This window comes from Aquila chrysaetos, chromosome 4, assembly GCF_900496995.4.
Source record: "Aquila chrysaetos chrysaetos chromosome 4, bAquChr1.4, whole genome shotgun sequence".
Classification (NCBI taxonomy): domain Eukaryota; kingdom Metazoa; phylum Chordata; class Aves; order Accipitriformes; family Accipitridae; genus Aquila; species Aquila chrysaetos.
The window spans coordinates 24,391,392-24,418,236 of record NC_044007.1 but is presented as its reverse complement, the minus strand read 5'-3'; the positions used below and the strand labels follow the sequence as shown (position 1 = coordinate 24,418,236).

Genomic DNA, 26,845 nt, shown 5'->3' with positions numbered 1-26,845 from the left:
ACACTACCATTTATTTGATATAACCTCTTAATAATATGTCATAGGTTCATTTGATTAGAAACAATGCAGTCAGAGAAGATAAACAGTGTAGAAGTGGTCCCCTTATTGTGGAATAGATACTAAGCATCTGTAATTATAGACAGTGGGAAAATTTGCTATTCGGAGTCACAGGGACACTTACGCAATGTTGTATAATATGCATTGCACATTAATGTATAATGCATTACAATGTGCAATGGTATAGCAATTCTAAGTGAGAAAATGTGCAGGAAGATTAAAGTCACACAACTGTTGTTAGAATACCCACAAATATATATAGCACTAGTTATACATAAAATAACAGGAACAACACATTATAAACACAAATGCTTGATTCTATGCTGTCTTATTGGCATTTATCTTGACCTTTCAAAATGGTCTTTCAAAAACAAGTACCTCATTTTGACGGGTGTGGGATATTCAACGGCTCTTAATTAAATGCCTTAAAAGCAGACTTTAAAACTGTGTTCTAAAGTATATTGAATTAGGCTCCACAAGACCAGTTTTTGGCACCTGTTCTTGAAATGAGAAAAAAAAAAAAAAAGCACACTGAACCAAGATTATGCATTATTTTCCAGGAATTCAGCAATTTCTTGGAGAGATTAAATTTACTGCAGCTTTGAAATAACAGGGTTACCGCACATTCTGAATGGCTGAGTGTCTCTGCAGGACTGGATAACAGCTAGCACAGGGATCTCAGGGGATTTTATTGTAGTTAACCCATCCTCCTGTTCTGTTCCTACTTTTACATGCAAAAGAAAATGTTTGTGTTTAATACAATATTTATAGTTATAAGTAATAGTCAGTTCCTTTCTGGTTTTACTGTACCAGCATGTACAAGAAATACATAAAACTATATATATTATTGCTACTGCTTTGCAAGATGTTGTATATATTGTAAAGCTGGCTCTCTAATAGAAGGCAGCTAAAGACCCCTGCACTTAAATCTGCCAAAACTGATACAGCAATCACAAACATGTGTTGTTACACTTCTTGTGGCTCATCTCCACATGGTGCAGCTGTTGTGTTGGCTAAAGAAAATGCAGGCCCAAGGGAAACAAATTTAATTCAGCTGGGGTGACTTCCACTAAAAAAAAAGTGGGTTTAGGGAGAACAGGTGTCCTACAGTAAGGGGGATTGTTTGAGAGGTTTTCCCCAAACTTGCTTTGCTTCTAGGAAGTCTGTTCTAAAGTGGTGTGCCTGTGATAATAATCTCTTGCAATCTAATTTTTAAATAATACCCTTCAGAAATGCAATGGATTCCAGAAATTCTATTTTTGTTTGTTTGTCTTAGTTCTAGGACAGGAAGGCTAGTACGGGACCTTATCGCGCAAGTTAGAAGCTGGAGGGAGCCTCACTGCTGTTATTTGGATTCCTCAGCCTTAAGAAGGTTTGTTTAATCAACAAATGACTGTGCCGAGGCAGATCCACAGCCCATGTAAGTTGCCAGTTGACACCTCTAGAGCTGTGCCAGTTTATACCTATATAACTATTGTGTGAAGCTTAATTTTTTAGTAAAGTCACTTAAATAGAGCTTCCTCCTAAACATGTTCTTATTTACACAGAATAAATAAGCTAAGCTATACTATGTAGTCTAATAAAATAGTATTACGTGTATGACTTTTTTTCTTTTCCAGAAAGGTGTTTACCTGGCCTGCTATGATACCTTCTCTAGTTTTGTCATGCATTCCTGCCTCTCTACTTCCTGCGTTCTCTGGTATATCAGAATGGAAAGTGTTTGACTGATGTTCAGCGGCTGACTCAGCAGCCTTCCCACTGTGGTCAGTAGCAGATCCCACAGCACTGAGGCAGCAGGATCCCTGGAAGCTGGGAAACACTGTTTTCCCAGCAGGCTCTCAGGAGGTCTCTGTCAGCACTGACTGAACCAACCCTTCAGACAGACATTGCAGCAGCCAGCAGATCTTTCTCCTCCTGTTGTCAGCCCTCTTTCCAAAATAAGGTTACTCCAGAGGGCAGTCTCTTGTTGTGTAGGTGTCTTCATACTGCAGTTCCCTCCTTTGGGCCTGTTTATCCTGTCTCCCACAAGGTCAGAATTCCTTCTCTTTGGGGAAACAGAAGTCCAAAAGAGGGATGATTTTTCCACACAGACCCCATTCCTACAGAGCTGGTTCTCCTATAGGATGTATAGGAGCTACTCTCAGCTCTTCCTTCTCAGGTCTTAACTAAATACATGGTACAATGACAAACTTCTGTTTTTCTTTTTACAAGGTTAAGCTCGTTAGCTCTTACATCAATCTTTATTGCTACATGTTGTGTCCTCAGAGTGCAGACCTTGGGTAGTTTTTTAGGCTTCTTCTCAAGTTTCTAAATTGGAGACCCAGTACTCCTACTGAATTCCTCCTTTTGAATAAAATCCAGAACTCACTGGGGTCAATAGCAAAATTCATGAGATTTTTGTCCTCTGTGTATGTCTGCACATAAAGACCTGCAACACATCTTGCATTTTCACAGGCTTCCCCTTACCAAGGGAAAGAAAATTGTTCTGCCCTTGCCACTTTTCTCAGCAGGACTTCTGACAAAGCCCCTAAGTCTCAGTGACGGTAAGAACTGCCATGGCCATGCTTGATGTCAAAAGCCAGGAGTGGACGGACCTGGACTATATACCCTGCCAGTGAGCGGAAAAAAGGATCCCAATTAACAAAATAAGGAAAACCAACTGTAGAATGAAACCTGCGTTCACAGTGAAGCTATCGTAGGGACACTTACTCTTTACTGTGTGTATGTACAACCAGTATCTTTTCCAAACACTGAAAAAAAGAATTTATTATTTGTAGAGTGAGATTAATTCAGTAGAGTGTCTGTGTGTCACCCAAGGAAGCTGGTTAAAGTGATATCTGAATTTAAGAGTAACCTCTTGCTTTTCATGGCATTGGAGTATGTGCTTATCAGGGAAGTTTTATGTTCGAGGTTCAGGGAGAAGGTGATGGCCATCTCCTCTGAATGCTTTCAGATGACTGATTTTCAGAAAGCTGCTGGCATTCTTCCAGCTGGAGGCCTGGCCATTAGATAAGCTTAACGTTATGGTGGCCATTTGCAAAACAGATGAGAGCAGAAATAGCAAGAGGAAATGAGAAACCTAAGAAACCTGCTGGAACTCCCTGCAAATAAAGACCCAACCTTGGAAAGAAAAGTCTTAGATCCTTCCACTGAAAGAAAAACTGGTGAGCATAAGTTTTCAGCTGCTAAAACTATAACCGCTATCCCAAGGGAGATAAAAGCACCAGCCGAAGAAAGACCACCACAAGTGCCAGCCTCAGGAAATCTAGGAAACATTACACTTGCTTCCTTTGTGAGAGTCTGTACAAAAGTTTTTAGGTATGACCAGATAGGATCCATTTGCTTCTGCTTTCAGGTTGGTTTTTTTAATGATGAAGCCCTCCTGGCTAAGAATCCTGTTTAATAATCCCTCCTTTGCCAATATTTAAATTGTGTCACACGGCACTGGAGCATTACGCTACCAGATTATTTGACAGATATCATTTGGCAGATCCTGTGGTGGCCATTCACATCACCCTTCCAGCTGCCTCTTCCCCTTCTCTGCCAGAAATTACTGTTTCTGCAAGTGACTTGGCAGAAGGGACCATACCTGTAGTTCAGCAATTCTAATTCAGTCAGATGCCATTAACTCAAACTTGCAAGCAGATATAGTTGAGGGCCATTTGTTTTTGTTCTTCTTTTAGTAGCTGAAGTCTCCTTTGCACTGGCATTTGGAAATGTTATGAGCAGCGATCCTTGGTTACCACATTTTCACTATCAGGGTTTCACATGGCAATGGAACTGATGTGGTGGAAACAGGAATGGGGCTCTCTCCACTGATAATTTCCTGGCAGAGGGAAAATATTAAGTCATCTTTTTTTAATCAAATAGTCTCACCTGAGTAAATATTCTAGCAATTCCAATTTTTAATTTTATTATCAGAGTCTATTGCTCAAGCTGTGTTTTCTGACTGTGCAGCAATAATAGTGCTATGAGCACATGAAGATTTTTCAAACTGGCATTGTATTCGGTTCCTTTTACATTTCCACACATAATCTGCATAACATTATTAAATCTTTCCTGTACATTATTTAGCCTCTGGGATCAAATGAAATCATACATAACTGGAACTCTTTGGGCTTTGACAGATGTCCTCTGGCAGATTTTTTGTAGCGGTTTAAGTTGTTACTGCTCTCAGCTATTTTCTTGGCCTTTTCCTGGAATGGGACATGTCTCAGCTGCTCTGGTGGAAAACACTAACCTCTTAGGTTTTAAAGACGATAGAAGCTGGTTTGAGTTACTGTACCAGACTTTGAACTGAAATGGCTGAAGCAAAGGTAAGGTCCTTTTCACCAGCTCACCCAGAGGAAGAGTAATCCTTCACAGGCAGCTGTCAAAGGGGTTGGAACAGTAACATGGAGGGCTCGCTTGCAAGCTCTTGGAGGAATATTTGCAGCATCTTGCCTCTGGTCCATTTTCCATGGGAAAGCAGAGGGAAGCTGGGTATTCTCTTAAAACAGTGAAGGTCGTGATAAGAATACTTAACCTTTGCAGCTCTTTTTTGTAAGCATATAAATTCTTCTGAAATCCATCTGCTTTGTGGGCTGTCTCCTACTGTGGGTCATGAAGCCATTCTAAGTAATATGGTACCTAGACAGTGCAGAGTTTGTTTCCTTTCATCTGTACACCTGCAGAAGGCTTTTTATGTGTGGGAGAGCATTTTCTGCCTTGTGTATTTTGTAAATAACCTCTTTGCTAAAGAGAACCCTGGGCTTGTGATACCTGCCTAAGTTGCCACACCTTCTACAGATTTGGGCTGGATAAAAATAGTCATCCAAACATTCCTCATTTGTTTTTTAAAACCTCTGTATCAACCATTTAATATGGCAAAAAACCCCACACCATCACATTTTAATGAGTTCAGGCATTTTTGAACAACTGAGCATTTAAATCTGTGAATAAACTTAAGAATGTGTCACTGCCTTCAAGAAGCATACTTTCATTTTAAGAAACCACAGCTGCAACAATAAGATGGAAATTTGACACACACTAGGTTGGAGGTGGCAAGGATTAAAGGTATGAAATTAGAAAAAAAACCCTTGCGCTGTTGAACAGAATACGGGACATAAATCAATGACTAACTTTGGCTAAGCTTTGCCTTATGGAAGTATGCAGCACTGCAGCTTCGCAGTTATCAGTATTTGTCATCTTGAGTATCAGTACACATGCCAGATGCAAAAGAGGGGCCCAGAGAGAACATGGGGGATGAGGAAAAGAAAATTAATAATTTCAGTGACAATGTACGCTATTTTGATGTGAAACAGAACTTCTGTAATATTTCAAGGGACTTACACACACACACATATATATGTGTATGGGCAAAAGCTGTTGGAAGTAAGCCTTTGACTTCAAAATGTGACTGATTAAAAAGAATACTGATAAGAATTAAGATGAGAACAGCTGGAACTTTGATTGCAGCTATGTTTTCTTCTGGATGTTTATTTCTAGATCACTTTTGCAGCTGCTTTTATCTACTCCTTAGAAGTTCTTGTAGATTTGAGGAACCATTAGCTGTAAAAGTAAACATCAGCTCTGGTCTGGTTTTATATATCTTCTTGAAACCATTGAGGGGGGAAAAGATAACATTAGACTAATGCTGAACTAGATCAGACTTAAGTGATGCTTTGAACAGCCTTTTAGCATTTCAGGCTCCACCCGTAACTAACAAAAAGTTGAGTATTTCTAATATTCTTCTTTGCCAAGCACATAGGAATTACCAAGCTCTAGGAATGAAAATACTCTTTCTGAAAAACTTAAATTCCTGTCTCACTGTGGTTCAAAAGACAGAATGCTTTCAAGTTTGCCTCCACTATCTAGGTACAGGGATGGTCCTTAAAACCAGTTCTGCTGCCTTTCAGTATCTGTCCTCTATAAATATTATGCTTTGAATAAAACAGATCTGCAGTTTTGACTCCACTTCACTCTATTTTGTTATTGTAGTTGTTTAAGAGTTCTTTAATAACTGTGGTTTTGTATTTGCTCAAGAGCTGTCTGCTTGGAAACTGGTGAAAGGTCAGGGTTAACCCTGCTTAACCTTAGCTAATGACCTTTATCGGTGGTCTCCTTTTCAGATCTCAGGAGTGTCAGCAATGCTCCTGTGGCCACTGACTGACTCTCATACCAGGTCCCACTGAAATAAACACACTGTATTATATTTACTTGACACTTCTTCCCAATAGAAATTCTTGCCACACCACACTGGTCAAAGCCCTCTGACCAAAGTCACGGAGTTCTCTATTTTCAGGTTTCACAAAGAGTTCAAATACAAGATACGTTTTGTTCAAGAATCCTTTCAGGCGGCTTCATGACTCTTCTTGTGGGGCCTTTCTTGAATTCAGAAAACATTTTTTCACTTGCTATAATCAGCTTTGATTTCTCTGTCCTGAGCATTTCTGTTAATGATGGAGGCTTCCTCAAAACTCTCCATAGGCACTGTCCTAGGCTCCCTGAAAGCACCTACTCTTGCAGACAACATTGATCCTTGCTTCCATCACAGCCAGGAAGGCTGTCATTCCAAAGCAGTCCTTGTCCCAGGGTCTCTGCTGCTCCCTTCCACACACACCCAGCCTCCCGAAACTGCAGAGTGCTGTACCTGCGCAGGTGGGCTCCATCCAGCAGTTCAGAGACAGGCAGACTCACAACAGTGAAACTCAAAAGCTCCTGGTTCCATTTGAACAACCAGTAATCATCAGGACAAATGAAGTGGAAAAGGGGAATACATATTACACTTGAAAGTTTGTAGTGTGGCTGACAGTATCTCTTTCCCCTCTCTGCTGATCCAAAAAGCTGAAAATAAGAGGCCTCGAGGCAGTTCTGTTTCTGCTGCAGTGTAATGTCCTCAGCTTTCAGCACTTCTCTGGTGCTAAAATGAGTTCTGGTGCTGAAATGAATGGGATTTGTATTTTTCTTGGAAACAGTTCCCAAAGGGGCATTTGAAAGAATAGCATAAACCAACTAACAATTTTCACCAGCCTATCATGGGTGAGCAGGTCATATAAATTAAATAGTTAATGCAAACAAGGCAGATCTGCAATAATCATTGATACTCTTTATGAGATGGACCATGCCATCAAGTATGGACAAAACGGGAAACATCCATTCACTAGTTTTCATCCTACCTTTTACCAGCCTGTGTAGGTCCCTCACATACATCTGAGGGGTCTGAGAAAGGGAACTAAGGAGAGCAAGCGGAATGCCAGTCCTCTGAGCAGGGACCTGTATCACACCACGGGAGCAGAAAACAGAAGTTCATGAGCAAAGGAGGTGGAAATCTCCTGCTGGGTCTCAACTTGGATTCATCCTGGTTTTACGTGCTGTTGCTGGTCACGATACCCACAGACCAGAGACTGTCTGCCATGACACACTGGGTGTGCATGTTGCCATCTGAAGGGAGGGAAGGGGAAGGGGAAGGGAAGCGAGATTGACATGAGATGAGATGAGATGAGATGAGATGAGATGAGACGAGATGAGATGAGATGAGATGAGATGACATGACATGAGATGAGATAGAAGTATATTCTTTACCAGAAAGTCTTCCCTGGTCCCTCCCCAGCTCAGATACATTCTTAAACTGATCTGTTCCTGTTGCCAGCTGTTGCTTTGACTGTGCATCTTTTCTGTACTCCAAAGTGATCTTGTCCTGATCTTTCTCCACAGTGGCTGTGGAGAGTTCATGGAGAAAAAGGGCTCTTTCTCCCATGCTACAAGCTAGCTCCAAACTGTTCTGCTCTGAAAAATCTCCAAGGTGTAGCGATCAGCATCACATCCACAAACTTCGTGTTGGAGCAACTGGCCTTTCACCCAACAGGATGGTGCACACAGTGGTACTATGAGGTGGCAGCAGGAGAAGCTGCAGGGAACACCAGCATTTAAGGAGAAACAGGGTGGTCATAACAAATGACTGGGTGCCAGCAACTTAACTCATGGAAAAGGACGTGAAAGCAGGTACTAGGAAAAATCTTGGCTAGAATGGTAACTGCTCTTTGATTTTTTATAAGCTTTGATTCATCTGTTTGTTTTTATGAGGCAATCTGAAAATAATGGCCCTGATTTGGGAGATCTTTTAAACCAGTGGTAAAACACACATTCAGCAGGTGACTTTGGCATATAAAGAAATAGAAGCACCTGCTTAGGTGCTGCCCTGGGCTGTGATGAACTTAAGCACGCACTTAAGTGCTTTTTTGGATCATACCCAGTAGAGATACAGGGTAGTGTTCAGCCTTGGCAGTGTCTTTAAGAGTTTTCAAATGCCTTACTCTGTTAAGTTTTCCCTCAATCTCCTTGTATTTTAGGAATCTTCAATATCTTAACTTTAAAAGACCCTGATTTTACTAAGAAGTGCAGGGTTTCATCAGTAAGGTTTGTCTGGACATTCTAGATGCAAGTCTGCCTGGGAACAATTGGTACTTTTTCATAATATCCATTAGTGTCCTTTTCTTTGAATTAGATGCCACAAACAACTGAAAAAAACATGCAGAGATTAATACAGACATAGTGCACATCTGTAAGTGATGATTTGCATATGCTTGCACCATGCTTGTAATTCTCTGAAAATATCTGAACTGCTCTGTAGTATCCTGGTTTATAACATATCCTTTGCCACAGTTTACACATCAAGAATGCATGCTGAAAACAGGAAACACACATGCGGAGGGTAGGTAAAAGGGGATTACAGTATACATATATTCGACAGAATAGTCCCAGTTTAAAAGTATCATAAGCAACAGACTTGCATAAACAAATCAGTGCTTAACCCACAGATGTATCTAATGACCATATGGATTCTGCATGTTTACAACTGGAAAAACCCCTCTGAGCTTTTCTATTGTTTGCTGACTTTCACCCTATAGAATTAATTTTGTTTGTGAAAATCAGGTTATTCACTGGGATATAGAAAGTTCTTAAAAGGAAATGGAGTTATTTAATATACACCACAGGACAAGATGTATGGGTCCCGTTCTCTGCTGCCGTGGAGTTCCCACGTACTCGGTGAGTTACGAGGCATGCAACCAAATGTACAACTGCATTTCTTAAACCAACTTATTGCTTTTATGCAATATTTCTTTTAGATTTCCCCCCTAACAGTTGGCTCGGAGACTGCAAACTTCACGATCCTCCCAGCCTGAGGCAGCTGCAGAGCTTCATCGGTGCCTGAAATCCCCCTTTCCCCGGGAGCAAAGCGCACAAGCCCACGCCTGTGCAGCAGGCAGGCGGCCCTGAAGCCCCGCCGACCTCCACCTTGCAGGCTCTTACTTGGCACGTGTGCCGAGCGAGGTAAAATGCCACCACCGCAGAGCAAGCAAAGCCTGCCAGCCTGGGGACCCTCTGCTGTCCCTAGGCTCAGCTCGGGGCGGGGGGGCAGCGAGGTATGGAGCGACGAGAAAGGGGCCCACTCGTGTGCGACGGGTGTCTGTGCTTCCAGCCGTGGCTGTAGGCAGCAGCCCTGCTCAGCATTTCAGTGCTGACGGCAGGAAAGGCTTTAGCCAAATGGTTGCTTAAACCAAACTATAATAAGGTACGGCACGTTGTATTTCTTTACGTCTTGACAACTGCTCATTTCAGGCACCGCAAAAACATCTCATTGCTGATGGTGGGGGAGGGAATGCTTTAGGCTACCCAAGTCCGCTTACCGAGGGCTTTTCTCCCCCTCTTCTCCGAGGAGATCTGCAGGCAGCAGGCTGGGGGGGAGCGGGAGAAAGCCGCCGACTTTGGGCTGTGCCGGGTGGGCTGGCCTCGGGGCAGGACGTCTGCAAGGAGAGAGGTTCTCCCGGCAGGAGACCCACATCCCCGTCCTCAGGGCCGCGGCAGAGCATCCCCTCCGGCGCAGGCCCCCGCCACGGAGCCTTTGCTCCACAGAGACCCTCGGGGCCCGCCGTCGGGGCAAGGCGGCAGCGCCGCAGCGGGCGACCTCCTCGCCCCGCTCCCCGCGGGGCCCGCGGCCGCCTCCGCATCCTCCCTCGCCCCCTCCGCACCGTGCGATCGCACCGCGGCACAGCGCGCAAGTTCCGCGGGACGGTAGGTCCCCACCGCCGTGCACACGGCAAAGCCGGCCTCGGCCTCGGGCGGTTTGACACTTCTCCCGGTCTAGCGCCCGTGAGCCCCGCGGTCTCCCGACGTGGGGCCGGGAGCTCCCGGGAGGGGGGGAGCCGGGGCACGGCGGCGGCTGAAGAGCAAAAGCCCCCCCCCCGGGGGGGCTCGGTGCTCCCTCGCGAGGGGAAGGCGAGGAGGAGGCACCCGTCGGGCTGGCTGCGGCGGTGGTGGCCGTCGGGGCGGGCTGCCGGCGGTGCCGCGGGCAGGGCGGCCGGCTCGCTCCGCTCCCTGCTGCCCGGGGGCAGCCCCGCGGCCGGGGACCGCGGGCAGGGGCCGCGGGCGAAGGGGTGGCAGGGGTTGCGCGCCAGTGGGAGACGCGGGAGAGATCCAGCCCGCTGAGGTCGTTGTGTGCTTAATTGCTTTCTCCTTTTCTAGAAACTAATTGGGGCGATGTTTTACGGGGATCCGAGTCCGGGGGGGGAAGGGGATGCTGAGCGGGTGTCGCATCGGCGGTGTCCCCCGGCGCCCGCCTAGCGCCTCGCCTACGGCCGCGTATGCCTGTTTGTCAAACCTTGGCATTTCCTGAACTGGTACATTAAAAACAAAACAAAAAATTCCACCCCAATAAATCTGAGTGAAGTAGGTGATGATTTAGTCACCAAGAAACACCAGCGGAATCAGGTGCCAGATCGACGGGAGGTCACTGTTTTCCTTAAAAAAAAAAAAAAAAAAAAGAAAAATAATTTAGAGTAAGCCTTTGGTGTGGAGCCCGAGTCCTTTGCAGCACCGGCCGGTCTGTCGGCGGGCGGCAGCCCGGGGCTGGGAGCCGGCCCGCGGGTGCACTCGCTGCCGAGCGGCACCTCTGCCCTGCGTGCACCGGCAGCGCTCCCCGAGCCGGCGGCCGTCGGGAGCCGTCGGGGCGCCTCCCTAACCAGGCTGCGGAGGTGCCCGGCACCGGGGACTCTGCTCCCGGCCCCTTTCCTCGGCATAGCCCCTGTCACGAGCCGGAGCCGGCCCCGGTACCCCCGCGGGTCGGTGCTGCAGCAGCACCGGCCGCGCCGACTCCGCTCCCGGCCGCGCCGACTCCGCTCCCGGCCCCCCTTCTCCCTCCGGCGCCGGCTCTGGGCGCAGCCCCGGCTCCCACCGAAGATTTTGCCCAGTTCGTTTTAACGGGGGTGAGCCTCCCAGCGACCGCAGCCGCCCGCTGCTGAGGCTGAGCCGCTTTCCCGCGTGCATCGCGCACCGCGGCCGCGCGTGCTGCTGCGGAGCCGGGGCGGCCGGCGGAGCGGGCAGGGCGCCGCGCCGGCCTCCAGGGGGCGCTGCAGCACCGCGGGCCGCCGCCTGACGCGGAGCTCCGGGCGACCGCCCCCCCCCTCCCCCCCGTCCCGCCGCGCCGCCCGGCCGAGCTCCGCGCCCGTCCGGGGCCACAAGCGGGGCGGCGGGCTCTGCCGAGGCCGAGCAGGGCACCTGCCCGGGCCGGGAGCGCCCGTGCCGCGCAGGCCGCGGGGCGGCCGTCGGTGGCGGCCCGGTGCACCGGGCGGCAGGGGAAGGCCCCGTGGGGGCGGGAGGGGCCCGCCCGGGGTGGACGCGGAAAGGTGACGCGGAAGCGCGGGGCTCCGGCGGGACCCAGCGGCCTGTGCCCGCGGTGGTGTCACCCCTGCTCGACGGGTGTCCGCCGCCGCGGAACCCCTCCCCCCGACGTCCGAGCCACCCCGGGTTCCGGCCGGTGCGGAGGCGCCGGGCGGCGCGGCGGGACCGGCGGGTCTCGCCGCCAGCTCTCGCCGCGCACCTGCCGGCCGGGCCGGGCCGGGCCGGGCCGGGGTCACCGGGCGCTCCCTGCCAGAGCAGGCGCGGGGCGGGGGCTGCCGCCGCGCTGCCGGTAGCGGGAGAGCGCGGCTTTCCCCGCTCCCGGCGCAGCCGATACGTGCCACGGGCGGCCGGGGAGCGAACAGCCCGGGCAGCGACCCTGCACCGCTGCCTTCCCCTCCCCAGTTCCCTCCGCTTTGAGGCTTTTTCGTTGCCTGGTAGATTTGGGGAGGTGGTTTTGGCTATTTGGTTTTGACTGTGGGTTGTTTTTCTCTCCCATCCCCACCCCCCAGCAAGTTCGGCTTATTTTTCCTTGCTGTAAAGGGCAAGAATGATGCCCGAAACCACCCCCCTCCGATCCTTGTATCCGGGGGGGTCCTCCTTGGCATCCGCGAGCCATCAGTGCGGGGCGGAAAATGCGACTGTAGGGTCCCCTTTCCACTTCGTTCTGGAAGCAACCGGCCTCACTCGAGAAAGCAAAACAACGAGGGCATGCGGCTCCCTCCCCCGCGTGGTGCCGGAGCCCCCCAGCCCGGCCGCGGCCGGCGAGCCCTCGGCCCCACGCCGGCTCCCGCTGCCGCCCGCACCCACCTCGCTCCCGGCCCGAGGGAATCGTTCCTTCTCCCGGAATTGTGAACCTCGGCGTCCTCACTGCCCAGGAGACGAAATGCTATTTATTTAGGGCGAGCGGGGTTTAAAATGGGGCATTTTCGAAGCAGGACTTTAGGAAAAGAAACGAAAAACAGCCCGAGCGCCCCGCGGCCGGCGGCAGCCGCGGGCTGCAACGAGCGCCAGCCTCGGCTGCGCTGCCCTGCGAGGGGACACCTCCAAACCTTCCTCTGCCGACTCCTACTCCCCCTCTTCGATTAATTTTTTTTCTACTGTATACTAAAAGGAGAAAAAAATCCCGATGCAGCCGTCACTTGTGTCGTCCTCTCTTCCGCGGGCTCGAATTAACCGGCATAGAGTCTACCTTGCAAGTTTTTCAAAGCCGTTTTTAAGTGCCATTTCTTCTAACCTCTTTTTATACTTTTCAAAGCCTACCTCTAATCTCCAGTCCAGATTATACAATAAATTCCCCATATGTGTGATTTAAGTAATGCACAGAACAAGATAACGTTACAGACAAAAATTCAACACAAATTCGCTGCACGCAACCAACCGTGTTGCAGCTAACGACGAACGTGAATGCAGTGCTTTAATCGAGAAATTTGAAGAGGGTCACAGAGGCCCCATTTAGCAGTAAATTCCCCGGTAATAAATCGAAACTGCCCTCGAAACTATTTGTCCGTTCCAGGTAGGGATTGTGTGCTTAGTCCCCGCGCACGGGGACACCCCCGCAGAGGTTCTCCTTCTGAATCTGCCTTTAGGCGCCTACATATCACTTAGAGGGCAGAGCCGAATCGCTGAGGTGTCGGTCCATAGGGCGACCCGACCCGACGGCCACGAAGCCGTTTGGACGTGAGCGTTACCTGCACCTACGGGTACCCCTCGGAGACGTGGGCGCCCAGAAACCCTCCACGCTCCGTGTTTGGGGGAGTTATTTTAGGTATTTCAGCAAAGTCGCGCCGCGTGTGTCACCCAGGCTGGGGCACGGCGGGCTGGGCGGTGCGGCGCAGGGAGCGCGCAAATCCCCGCGGCCGCGGCCGGCAGCGGGGCGGGAGGCGGCGGGCCGCTCTCGGAGGGAAAAGTCACCTTAGGTGACGCGGGGGAGGAGGGGGGGGGGGGGGGGGGCGTCCTGCCCCTTTAAAACCCAGTTGCTACCCAAACACAAGTAAACAGTGGGGCCGGCGCGGCGGGGCGGGCCGGGGCCGGGGGCGGTCCCGTCCCGTCGGGGCGGAGCGGCGCGGCCCCGAACGCGGGGCTGTGCGCGCCGCGGGGTGGGCCGGCGGCGGCGGCGGGCGGGCGGGGACAGCGCTCCACGCCACTCACCGCTGAAATGTGATGGACCGGGCAGGGGGCGGCTCAGACTCGCGCCGAGCCTCGCCGGGGTCGAAGGCGGGAGGCCGCGGGCGGGTGGCGGCGGTGGTCTGTGCCGGGGCCCCGGGACGGCCGCAGCCAGAGCTCCCAGCCGCCGCCCAGCCCTCCGCAACATGCCGGCCGCCGCCGGGCCCCGGCCCCGCTGAGCGCCCCCGCTGTGGATCTAATGTCTCCGTGAAGGTGCCGCGGCCGCCGCCTCGGCTTCGCCCCGGGAGGAGCAGCCGGCTGCGGTAGGTGAGTGGCTCCCCCGGCCCGCGGCCGTCGGCGGGAGCGGGGCGGCGGGGCCGCGGCCGGGCCCCGGGAGGGGAGCGTCCCGCCGGCGGGGAGCGCGGGGCCGCCGGGTTTACTTTCAGTTTGCAGCTCCGCGGCGGCCGGGGTGCGGGTTCCCCCCCGCACGCCGCGGGCGCGTCGGTGCGGGGCCGGGCGGCGGCGGCCTCCCGGAGCGGGCGGGAGGTGTCCTTCACGCGAAATTCCCCGCGGGGAGGAGCCGGTCCGTGCGTGGGCTACGGGGCTGACCCGCGGGTCGCGCTGGAGGAGTCCTCTGTCCGTGGAAATACCTGGCTGAGCGGGCAGAGGTGGCCGCGGCTGAGGCCGGCGGGGGGGGAGCGGAGGCGCCCCGGGGCCCGCCCGCTCCCCGGGAACGACGGCAGCGCCCTCGGGGCATGGCCCCGGCCCCGGCCCCGGCCCCGGCCCCGCCGCGGGAGGAAGGGGAGCGCCGGCCGGGCCGGCGGGTCGGCGGCAGGCAGGCAGGTAGAGAGGGGCGTACTGCCGAGGCACCGGGCTTAATTTAATTAAGCGCTCTGAATGGAAAGGGAAAAGGAAGTGCCAAGGTTTAAGTAACATCCGTTTTTGGTTGACTTTCCTCCCCGCACCTCGTTATAAAGTAGCCTTAAAAATCACGCACGAAGGCACTTTCTGGTCTTTTTTTGACAGGTTTTAATCAAGTTTCCTCCGAGTACAAATAGCAGTAGATGTACCCTGGTTCAGGCAACAGTGTAGCTTTAAAAGTTTCTGCGTTGAAATACGGGTTTCGTGTTCGGAACGGATTTTCGGACTTGGTCCTCTGAGGCGAAAACGAGCGCCGTGCAATGACATCCCCACACGTAGTCACCAAACGCGGCTGTAAAAGCCGAAGCTCTGCCCTGCAGAAACACGGTACCTACCTCGGTCAGAGCTCATAGCCGGTGGCTCTGAGCCCCAGCCGCAGCTAGCCGGGATGGAGGCAGGAGCCGCCGAAGCAGCCGGCGAAAAGCGATTTTATTGCCCCTGTGTCGGTTCCTGGCGGAAAGCGAATAGGAACTCACACTACGACATCTTTAAAAATAAGTCTCTATATATAACCACCACCCCCTCCAAAAAAAAAAGGGGGGGGGAGGGGGGGAAGGTCGCCATATGTAATAGGTCGTATCGATAGCACTGTCCCCGGTCTCGATACAATCACAAAAGAGAAAAACCGGGCAGCACAGCGGAGGAAATCCGGGAGAGCCACGATTCAAAGAAAACGAAAACAGGGGTGGGTAGCGCTGCGGTTCACACCCAACCTCGGTGCCGCATTTTTTCCCCGGAGGGCCAGTTCACTGCGGTGCCACAAACGGGGAGGAAAGGTATTTTAAGAAAAATCTCGAAAAGTCGCTTTCCACCCGGAGGCTGCCCGGTGCTGGCGGAGCGGCCCGAACCGTGCGGCAGCGGTGAGGGCTGTGGGGCAGCGGTGGCCCGCAGGGGCCGGGACGCCGCTCCCGGGGCTCGGGCTCTGCGCTCGGAGAGTTTCCTTTATTTCTGTTGTTGTTTTAAGGGTTCCGTTTTAGGATTTTTTTGGGGGGGCGAACGGTGTCTTGTTTATTTTGGAAACTCCTTGTTACCAGTCCCTCCACCCAAATCTCGGGAGGTGCTGCGGCACCCTCGGCCCTACCTCTTGTTTACAGGCCCGGAGAGACCCCGGCGCTTGCTTTCGCCGCTTTTCTGGGTCGTGGCAGCTGCCTGGCTGCTGGGAGAGAACCCTCGCCGAAAACAAAAAAAAGGAGAGGGCAGGGGCTTGCCCCCCGCGCCGATGGCCCCCTGCCTCGCGGGAGGGGAGCGTCTCCCCGGGGACGCCGAGGGGTCCCCCCGGGCCCCGGGAGGGAGAAGCGGGCCCGGCGGTTTCGGTTGAATGGGCTGAGTGAAACCCTCTGACAGTCACACACCGCTCATTAGCTCACGGTCCCGCCGCTCCGGCGGAGCTCCCGGCCGGGGGACGGCGGAGGGGGGTGCAGGGGGCTCGGCCGGCCGGCTCCGTCCCGCCGAGGCTGCGCTCGCCCTTCCCGGCCCCGCGGGACGGAGGGAGCCGGCTGCGGGGCAGCTCTCGGCGGGCCGGGGAGGCCTCCGGGCCGGCCGCTTCCCTCGCCGCCGGTGGGATGGCTGCGGCGCGGGGGGCTGGGTAGGAGGTGTGAGTGCGGGGCAGGAGCTCCTTTTCTCTCCCTCGGTTATCTTGATAAATGAGTTGTTGTTGAAGGAAGAAAAATAAGCACCCGAGCTGGGATAAACGCGGGGTTTATTTCCCCCTCCCGCGCCGCCCCCCGGGCCTGCCTCGGCTCTCCGTGAGCACCCTGCTCCCTCCCGGGGAGGCCCCAGCCAGAGGGGGGGGTCGGGGGTGGGCGGGCGCAGGCGGGGGAGGGGGGAGGGGGGGAGCGAGGGGGGGGGGGGGGGGGGCGCAGGGGGGGGCGTAGGTGGCCGGAAACCCGTGGGGGGGCCGCAGGTGGGGGCGGGGTCGGTGGCGGGGAGCGGAGCGGCCACGGCCTCGGCTCCGTTCCGGGTGTATTTTTCCACGATTCGTTTAATTTGAATCTGCGGCGCCTGCGGTTGGCTCGGCGCGGGGGCTTCTCCTTTTTATTTTAATTCGAGGTGGGTGTTTCTGGGAGTGATAGTTCGTAAAAAATTTTTTTGACGCTTTAGCTTCTCCGGTCGAAGCGATCGCGCCGGTGGGTCGGTGGCGGCCGCCGGCCCCGGCGGAGGACGGGAGCCAGGGCTGCGGCAGGGCGCTGGGGCCGCGACGAGGCAGCGCACCGGAGCCGTGCCTGGCCCTCCCTGGCTCCGCCGCTGCGCTCGCCTCGGCTAAGGACAACCACGCTGCTCCCAGTAAAAGTCTCTTTCCCCTCCTTTCTCCCTCTTTCTTCCTAGGAGTTTGTCCCCGTCTCGAAAGCCCAGCAGAGGCACCAGCTGTACCGCCGGCCTGCGCCCGCCCCGGGAAGATGGGAAGCAAGGCTCTGCCAGCCCCCATCCCGCTGCACCCGTCCCTGCAACTCACCAACTACTCCTTCCTCCAGGCTGTGAACACCTTCCCCGCAGCTGTGGACCAGTTGCAAGGTCTGTACGGACTCAGCGCCGTGCAAACCATGCACATGAACCACTGGACATTGGGCTACCCCAATGTGCATGAAATCACCCGCTCCACCATCACGGAGATGGCAGCCGCCCAGGGCTTGGTGGACTCCCGCTTCCCCTTCCCCGCGCTCCCCTTCGCCACGCACCTCTTCCACCCCAAGCAAGGGGCCATCGCCCACGTCCTCCCAGCCTTGCACAAGGACAGGCCCCGCTTTGACTTTGCCAACCTGGCCGTGGCCGCCACGCAGGAGGACCCCCCCCAAGGTGGGGGAGCTCGCCAAGCTGAGCCCCGGACTGGCCTCACCCCTGTCGGGCATCAGCAAGCTGTCCCCGGACAGGAAGCCCTCCCGCGGCCGCCTGCCCTCCAAGACGAAAAAGGAGTTCATTTGCAAGTTCTGTGGCAGGCACTTCACCAAGTCCTACAACCTCCTCATCCACGAGCGGACCCACACGGACGAGCGGCCCTACACCTGCGACATCTGCCACAAGGCTTTCCGGAGGCAGGACCACCTGCGGGACCACCGGTGAGGGACCATCGCGACCGGGGCCGGGCCGTGGGGGGGAGCCGCTCGAGGGGGTGGTAGCGGGGCGGGTGAGGCTGAGCCGCTCCGGGAGCTTTGGGCTGAGCCGCGAAGGCAGCAGGAAAAACCCCTGCTCCGACTCCGCGGCCGCGGAGGGGCCGGGGCAGCCAAAACCTGCGCTCTGCGTGGGACGGACACCCGCGTTGGGGGGTCTGGGGTGAAGCCCCCGGGGCTGTTGTGCTTCTGAAGTGCGGCCCTGGGGGTTGCGGGGAGGGGGACGGGGCGCAGGTGGGCGCTCCCCGGCTCGGCCCCCTCCGCCTCCGCACCCCGCGGCCGGTGCCGAGAGGCTCCCGCGGCCGTCGGGCGGAGGATCCGCGCTGCTTTCGGGGGAGAGCGGGCTGGGGTCCGGCCGGCAGAGCGGATGCCCTCCCGAGCAGGCAATCACGCCTCCGTACGAATTACTGCAAATGTTTTGAACCGATAGAGGAGTTTAACCACAAACAGAATTATACGGGGGCGGGAAGGGGGGGGGGGGCGAAGGAGCGGGTGGGTGTCGTTTGCGGGGAGCTGGGTTTGGGGGAACGGGGCCCGGGGACGGGTGGGCCCCGCGCCCCCGGCAGCGCTGCTCACCCCTCGGGTTGCCTTCCAGGTACATCCATTCCAAAGAGAAACCCTTCAAGTGCCAGGAGTGCGGGAAGGGCTTCTGCCAGTCCAGGACCCTGGCGGTCCACAAAACCCTACACATGCAGGTGAGCCCGGCGCTCCCCGGCCTCCTCCGCGCGTGTGCCGCCGGCGTGGACCCGGCCCGGCGCGGCCCGGCTCGGCCCGCCGCGGGGCAGGGGCGGCGGCTGCCGGGGGGAACGGGGCTCCGGTGCGGTGGGGAGCGAGGGGGCTGCGGCACTTGACGGCTCCGTGCTTCCCCGGGGGGAGGGAAGCGGCTGGCGGTTACCTCCGCGGCCGCGGGAGACGGGCTTAAAGCCGGCGGGGACGCGGTTGGCGGCACGGAGCGAGCCCCGGGGGTTGGTTTTGCCCACGCCGCTGCTTCGAGGCGGTTTTCGTTGAGGGCTCCAGCCCTGCCCCGGCGGCGGGGAGCCCGGCGGCGCGGAGCGGAGCGGAGCGCTCTGCCCGCCCGCCGGGACCGCGGCGGCCGCGGGGCGGGCAGCGAGAGCCCCGGAGCGGGAGGACGGCGCGGCGGCCGCTTTCCCTGCGCCCCAGGAGCGCGAAATGGCACGAATCGAGAACTCTAAAATACCCCTTTTGGGGCAGGACAGGACGAGTAGGCGGTCTGCCGTCTGCCCGGGGCTGCTCTCACTCGGGTCCAACCCCGATATTTCAAGTTGTGCGTTGCGATAAGAAAAAGTGCAGTAATACGTTAAACGAGGTAGTTTGTGAAGGATTAATCCTTTGCTTGCTTCAAATCTGAACAGGAATCTCCACACAAATGCCCCACATGTGGAAGAACCTTTAATCAAAGAAGTAATCTGAAAACTCACCTTCTTACCCATACAGACATCAAGCCCTACAACTGTGAGCAGTGCGGCAAAGTGTTCAGGCGAAACTGTGATCTACGGCGGCACAGTCTAACTCACACCCCGCGGCAGGACTTCTAGAGCAGCCAGGGACCCGCGCCCGCTCCGGCAGCTCCAACGTGCCCATTTTACTCAAGGACTGTGTCGCAGGAACTCACAGACACGCACGCACACGCGCACATGCGGAGACACACACGCAGACTCGGGGCCAAGCTTTCCTACCACACGTCTGCGAAACTCGTTTAGAGAGTGCGGACTGCAGGATCGGGCCCCTCTCCAACCCACAGCCAGGCGTAAAGCTCATCTTGTAGATACTCGAGGCTCATTTTAGAGCTCTGTACAGAATGTGGTTTTCTTCGTTTGTTTGTTTTGTATCGTCGTGTCAGATGCACATCGATAACAAATCGGGGAGGCAAAGTATCTCTTAAAAGTGTATTTCAAAATAAATCCTTTTTTTTTTCCAAATACCTCCTGCCTTGTTGTATTATTCTCTGAACATTTGGGCTTTTTTTCCCTGCTGTGTCAATGCAATGGTAAAGCATATTGAATAAATTTCCTAGCTGGGTAATTGTACTGTCACAACAATTTTGGTGATCGCTTTTGTTTGCCCTCTTTCACTGTCGCTGTTGTGTTATCTTTTGTTAAGTAAAATGAAAGTGCCGTATTTGAGAGTTTATAGCTCTATTACTTAATAGTATGAATGTCTAAATATTAACTTCTGTACTTTTTTTATTTTCCCGAACGAATTTTTTTATATATATAAAGAAGAGAAAGAAAGAAATACTTGCAAATAAACAGATCTTAGGAAATAATGCATAGAGCCGTTCTTACGCCAAAGCGGCTTATTAGTAACTTATTTGCAATCAGCCCATATATTGTAAAAGTCATCCCTCTCGCGGAGATTGCAGTAGACAGCCTCCTGCCAGTAGACTTTGGACACGGGCAATTCACCCGCGCAGACAGGGACTTTATCCTGCAGAAGACGATTCTTTCCCGTCAGCTCTGGAAGCAAACAGCGAGGCGCAAATACCGCCCCTGCCCCGGGGCTCATCCGCGGGACCCCCGCCGGCCTCTCGCAGAGCAGCGGTGCTGGCAGCGGGGAGCCCTCCCGCATCTCCCCCCCCCCCATCCACGCTGCCGAGCACAGGTCACGCCCGAGGGGGTGGATGGAGGGGCCCCCAGGAGAGGGGCTGTTCCCCCCTCCCGGGAGACCCTCGCCCCACCGTGGGGGCCTCCCCTTCTCCCTCCTTCCCTCACCACCTCTGTAAGCCCCCAGCTGCCCCCCTGTCAAGGTGACTCTTGGTGGCCCGGCATTCCCACCCCATGGGCGGCACGCTTAGTGCCTGCACCCAGCATGTAGGTGGCAGGACGGTGGCATCGATCCCCGGGCTGCCCTCCCTTGTCACCCTTGTAAGCCCCCCACCAGTGCCTCTGGTCCCCTCCGGCAAGGCCTGGTGCCAGCGCTGAGGCATTTTCTCTGATGTGTTGCAGGGTGGCTTGGATGTGCATCCCCTCCTATGCCACCCCACGGCTCTTGTCACTCCCGGCAGTGTCTTGGGGTAGTTTGGGGCCCCAAAAGTTGTTCTTTCCCAGGCTGGGGATGCCCATCCTGCCCTACTCCTCTCCCAAACTAAGGACCAGGTTAGAATGCCAGGGAGAAATCTTCCCCTCGCCTTGCTTAGGGAGCCCTGTCTGCGGGGGGGGGGGGGAGCAATCCCCTTGCACCCAGCTCAGTGGGAAGGGCTCCACTCCTGGGCCCCACCTAACAGGGGGCCAGGGCTCCGGGATGGTCTATCCATGGGGGGGGTCACAGGTCCCAGCAGGCCCATGGGGAGCACATGCTGAGAGAGCTTGGGCGGCTGCAGCGTCCCCATCCCTGACCCTCTGTCCTGCAGCAAGGAACCATACTGCCTGAACCCTGTTAATGAGTAGCAAGTCAAAACCAGCAGCGCCTGGGCTGCAGTCAGGCCATCAGTGCAGAAAGGGCTGCATTACTGCTTGCGGCTGCTCGTTATCTGTCTGTTGCCTACGCAGAGGGCTACCATGCCCACCCTGGGGCCAGGGGCAGGGACCCCCGAGCCAGCCCTGCTCTGCCCCAGGCCGAGGCAGCCAGGTAAGTTTCCACTGATGTGGCAAACATGGCAGTCTCAAACTCAGCCAAAATTTCTCAGGCAGTCAAGGCCTATCTCTCCATCTGCTCCTGTCCAGCAAGATGGGGAGGGAAAAAAATGTTTCTGCAGCCAGAAATATTGGTCTGCTGGCTGAAGAACAGCCTCCCTAGTCAAAGTTTATTTAAGGGCCATCTGCTCTCTTCCTCTTCCCCCCCCGTGACCTGCACCCCTTCCCTCGCTGGGGTGCTGCACCCCTGGCACTGCATTCCTCCCCCCTGTGCTGGCAGCCCCTGTCTTCCCTCTCCAAACTGCTATTCTCTCCACACCTCTCTCCATGGGCATCTATTGCTCCCTCTCTGTGGGCATCTTCCCAGTATCTGATTTCTTCCTGTCTGACATTTTTCTATTCCCAGTGCATTCCCGTTCTCCCAGTAGGTTATTTCCTCTAAGTTTCTCTATCCTTATTGTTCTCTGAGTTTCTGTCCCCAGGCCCTTTTGCATCCCCGAGTACGCACAGCAAGGCTGGGATAACTCTGTTCGAGTAAACACCCCTGTCAGGATACATATGGGCTTAGTCCGCTCCTCCTAGGCCAAGCCCTATGTGCAGTTTGTTTGGAAAAAACTTAATCAGATGAATGATATCAAAGGACTAAATTAAAATGATTGCATATAGCTAAGGTTTTATTTAATTGTTTGGGGTTGCTTGTTTAATAATCTCCCCCCTGAGCAGACACAGACAGTAAATTTATCTTCTGAGGATATCAAAAAGTTCAGCAGCCAGAACAAAGCCCAAATTGCCGAAGAAGGGCAGTGACAAGTATCTCTGATGGTTGATCCCTGGACTGGTTTTTAAATTTAAACCAGTAGCTATCATCTTAAAATGTCAGAGGATGATTTAATATTTCTTTTTACTATCAATACACTTGCCTATGGCACTGACACGCTCCATTCACTTTTTAAAAGATCATCTCTCCCTGGGAAATTTCAGAGACAGCTATAAAGAACATGTTAAAATACACATACGGTTCATTGGTTTTAGACCTGTTGGGAACAGAAACAAGTTCTGTAAAGCTATCTTTTGGGCAGGGCTAGGGTTTTTATAGCCGTAAAGTGCCATCCTGACTTTCACAACACAAACACTAAATACATGAATATCCCCATGACTGCCATTTGTGTCTGTGTGAAGTATCTTCCTTCCCTCTGGAGCTCAGTCCCAGAACACAGCACGCAGCTCCACGCTTCCGCAGTTTCCTGGAGCTTCCCAAACCACCTCTCTCCCTCATTGCCCCTTCTTTTTTGGCACTGTTCTTTTTCTCCTGCGCTGGCACCGTTCATTCTGCACCTTTTGCTGTGTTAGAGGCAGCAGCTGCAGTGGGGTAGCAGGGAGAAGGACTAGCTGTGCTACATACTGGGAAGAAAAACCAACAGGTAATAAGATATGTGGCCATAATCTCCATTTGGGGGGGGAGCAAATCAGAGGAAAAAATTATAGTCCTTTAAGTTGCATCTCAAAACTGAGCTCTTTGTACATTAGTTGCTGAAATGGATGCTGTCCGCAGTTGATGGCGGAGCGGCTCAGCCCAGCTATGTGTGCATAACCCTTTTCTATGAGGTCATCTATTACACAGCAACAGCACGCCATGCTATTCCAGACCAGCACAGACTATTCCCGGTGCCAGCACAGCTTTGCTGGCAAAGCCCAACTTTGTACCGGTACCACCTCAGGAACAAGCACAGCCCGGATCTAAACAGGAGACATCCTAGCAGCGATCCAGGAACGCAGCACGGCTGTGTCTGGCTGGGGCTAATGGCCAGTGCTGAGGGTCCCACTATTTGAGCCATTTGAGCAAAACATGTGAAAAATCATTATTTATTGAACTTCTCCACCCCCCACTCCCCGTACCCCCTGCTTTCGTTTTTCCTCTTCCTTTCTTCTCACTGCTCTACTTGTGGATGTCAGCTTCAGGAGCTGCTTCTCTCACTCTGGCCTCATCCTGTACTGCACCCTGCCTCCCGCCTAGTCTTCCCTCCATCTCCTTCCCTACTTTTTTTCTCCTGTTTCTTTTTCGCTTTCCCATGTCTCACCATGTGCTTCCACCTCTTTTCCTAAGCAAATTCCCTCACTCAGACTTGGTTCCCTCTTTTTTGAACCAGCTTCCACTTGTTGCCTTGAGCTGTCCTGCAGCCACCAACCCATACGAGCTCCCCTCTCTTCACTAACCCAGACCCTGTTTTCCCTGTCTGGTACTTCTCACGTGCTGCTGCTCCTTCCTTGCCCTCTCCACTAATCGATGCCACATCCACATGGCACTTAGGAGGCGTCAGCGCACGTGCCCTAGATGTGCTCAGAGCATTTTAAGCACGTTGGGTCGGGCATGGAGCCAGCAGTGTGGACCCAGGAGGACCAGGATCTGCGGTGCAGGTGGCTGGTGGCAGCCCCGACTGCTCAGGGTAGGAGGACTGTTGGCAGCAGTGCTGCAGCCCCCAAACTCCACGGCCCTCATGGAGGTCAGGAGGAGCCAATGGTTTGAGGTGGAGGAAAAAAGCAATGTACTGGCCCCAAAATTTCAAGACTGATTTTGCAGTTAGTCAGTTAAGCTGCATTGGTGGCTCAGAGCCTCTAATCACTTCGTGCTTCTAATGTCGTAACTGCAGATAGTCCTTTATGTGTGGAAGAGTGATTTTGTTTACCAAGCTACATTACCAAGGATTTAGGCATATGTTGCTTTTATATTAATATTGTACTCTGTTTCCAGCATATCTTTCCCTCCTCACAGCATGTCTTTTCCTCCCTAATTACCAAAGGTTTCATTAGTTCTTTTTCCTACTTATAATGGTGTAATTATGGCAAAAATAGGGTAGCTACTAGCCAAAATGTTATTTTTGTTTAAGTTACTAAAGAGAGGAATACTTAGATTTTAAAATGTTTATTTACATTCAAAATAAAGGCATCACATCTGTATGAAACATACATTTTAATCTCTATTTCAAAAATCCAGATGCAGATGTTTGTGAAACTTTTTTCTAGAAGCTTCTAGTCTAGCAAACAAGAGATGCAAAAATATTTATGCTGAGAACACTAAACATCTTTTCTAAATCTGCAGAATTAAGGCAATGCAAAATGTAGGCTGCTCCCCCTCCTCTGAGCCTCCCTCACAAGCCTGAGTACCCTTTCCCAGGCATGAGTTTCAGATACTGCACAGGAATTTATGCTAAGCAGAGTGGGACCCCAAAAGCATTTACTCCCCAGCGCAGCGGCCTCACACCTTCATCCCCATGCGGCTGAGCCAGAGCTATGCATGGCTGCCTTCCCCGGGAAGGCTTCTTCCTCCATCAGCACTGGGGCAAAACTTTGCAGTGCCGATTGACTTTAAAAACACTTTTAAAAATTTACTGATATGGAGAACACCGAGCGCAGCCTGAAGCGAGTGGTCTATGCAGCAGGGCCCTGCCAGCACAGCTGTACCCAGGGGAGTGCCAACAGGTTGCATCCCCAGCTGACACGCAGGCAGGGGTACAGGCAGGCACACAGGCAGCATGGTCTCGGTGGGGACCCTGCGAGCTGGACTGGGAGATGCGGTGGTACCCGGGGACAGACGGACGTCTCCTCTCAGACTTGGCCGTGCTGGTTGAAGGTGGCACCTCTGCCAGCTGCAGGCTACTGCTAGCCCCAACAGTCGGGCCTGGCAGCCGTCATGGTGCTGGTTTGGATTTTGAGGGTGGGGGGAGCGCTCCCACAAGCCATCCTGCTGGTGACTCCATTGAGGCCACAGCAGATGGGTGTCGAGGAAGGTGCTGGGCAGTCCCTGTGCTGCTCGGGAGTGACCGAGGGAATCCCCGGGCCGTCACGGTCCATCTGCCATCGCCCTCCCCGTGGTAGGAGAAGGGGAGTAGCAGGACTTTTGCTTCCCTGAAATTCTCGTAGGATCCAGAGAGTGGCTCCATCGCCTCACAGGGCTGAGGGCCGCAGCTGGGAGAAGATTACAAACGCCCGCTCTTTCAGCTTTCCCTCTGTGCAGAAATCCCCCAGGCTTCTGGCTTTGCGACGAGCAAACTTCACCTTCCCTGTGCAGATGGGCAGGAAACCTGCCGGCGCGGGCGGTGCCGGTGGTGCCTTGCGGTAGGCAGCGCTGCGAAACTCCCACTCCTCTGGCAGCGCCTTGACCTGCGGCTCCCTTGCTGCACGCTTGTGAGGGCTCTCCTACACACTAGGGCATTTTGGAGACCCATATGTTCGTCTGGGGAAAGGAGACCGAGTGATTGATTTTTCAAGCGTAAGAGGAAGTAAAACCTTTTTTTCTCTTTTTTCCCCTCGGAGATTATTTACGAGGCATTGTCTCTGATATTGCCAGCTGACATCCTTTGGCGTCACTACCACTCAGTGCACCGAAGATGCCTCAAGGTGTGTCAGTCGTGCTTCACGTCAGCCTGCCTTGATGTATCTCTGGCTGCGATTGAAAGGTACAGTTTCTAAATCTCCTGGTGACCCATTTTGCATGGATCACTGGTGTGCTAGAATGTAGCTGCTCCTTCCCATCGTGTTAATGCAAGTTTGCCTGCATTCAAAGCAGCCTGTGCTCCACGTGCCATGCTGAGCACACAGGGAGAGCTTGCGCTTGAGCCTCTGCGTGAGATGGGCACGGCTGCTACAGGCTTGGTGTCTTCTGCACCAGCTACGTGCTTTAGGTGCTTTCATTGCTATATCATGGGCCTTTTATTTAAACCTTGTAAATTCTTCGGCTTGATAAACATAGGCAGACAGCTGGATTATGTTAATCTGGGGCTCGCAGTCAGCAAGCACGGTGAATGCTCCCACGTCGTGGAGGCACCTTCTCCTTCCCGAGTCCCATGGGGCCCCCCCCAGGCTAAGCTGGGCAGCAATGCTCAGCACTCAGCGCGTCAGCAGGAAAAGGACCAAAGTGCCTGTGAGGGTGCAGCTCAGCACCCCCTATGGTCACAGGCTGCCTGCTGCAGTGCCCTTGAAGCTGGTCCTAATTAATAGTTCCAGCACAACCCTGTGGCTGCCTGTGCTGTGCTGGCTGCGCGCTGCCCCGTCTGCCTGTAGGCTGGGCTGGTGAGGAGGGTGGCGGGAAGACAAACCCTCAGGGGTCCATCTAGAAGGCCCGGAGGCCCAGCTGTGATGGCAGATGGGATTCATGGGCAGCTCCAGCCCCAGGCATGCTCAGGCTGCCTGTGAAGGCAATGCAAATGTGGCGCACCTGCCTGCAGGGCGCCCTGGCCTTCAGAGCCCTTTCAAGGCCGCCTGGCTGGGGTACAATGTAAACCTGGCCCTGATTTAGTCCGGGAGCTGGTTCTGCTGGGATGAGTCATTTAACCACACGAGCACCCCATGACTCTACCTCTCATTTCCCTGTTGTGGCCTCCTTTTCCCACTCCACAGTGGAAATGATGGCCT

The 26,845-nt window shown here is 53.9% G+C and overlaps 1 protein-coding gene across 1 annotated transcript; it reads left to right on the top strand.

Moving 5' to 3' along the window:
- Positions 1-13,859: 13,859 nt before the first annotated feature.
- On the top strand, positions 13,860-19,779 carry OSR2 (odd-skipped related transciption factor 2). Its single transcript, XM_030012846.2, is given in 5 exon segments — positions 13,860-14,145; positions 17,065-17,522; positions 17,524-17,792; positions 18,439-18,538; positions 19,217-19,779. Coding segments are annotated over 4 exon segments (939 nt in total). The 5' UTR covers positions 13,860-14,145; positions 17,065-17,135; the 3' UTR covers positions 19,400-19,779.
- The last annotated feature ends 7,066 nt before the right edge of the window (positions 19,780-26,845 follow it).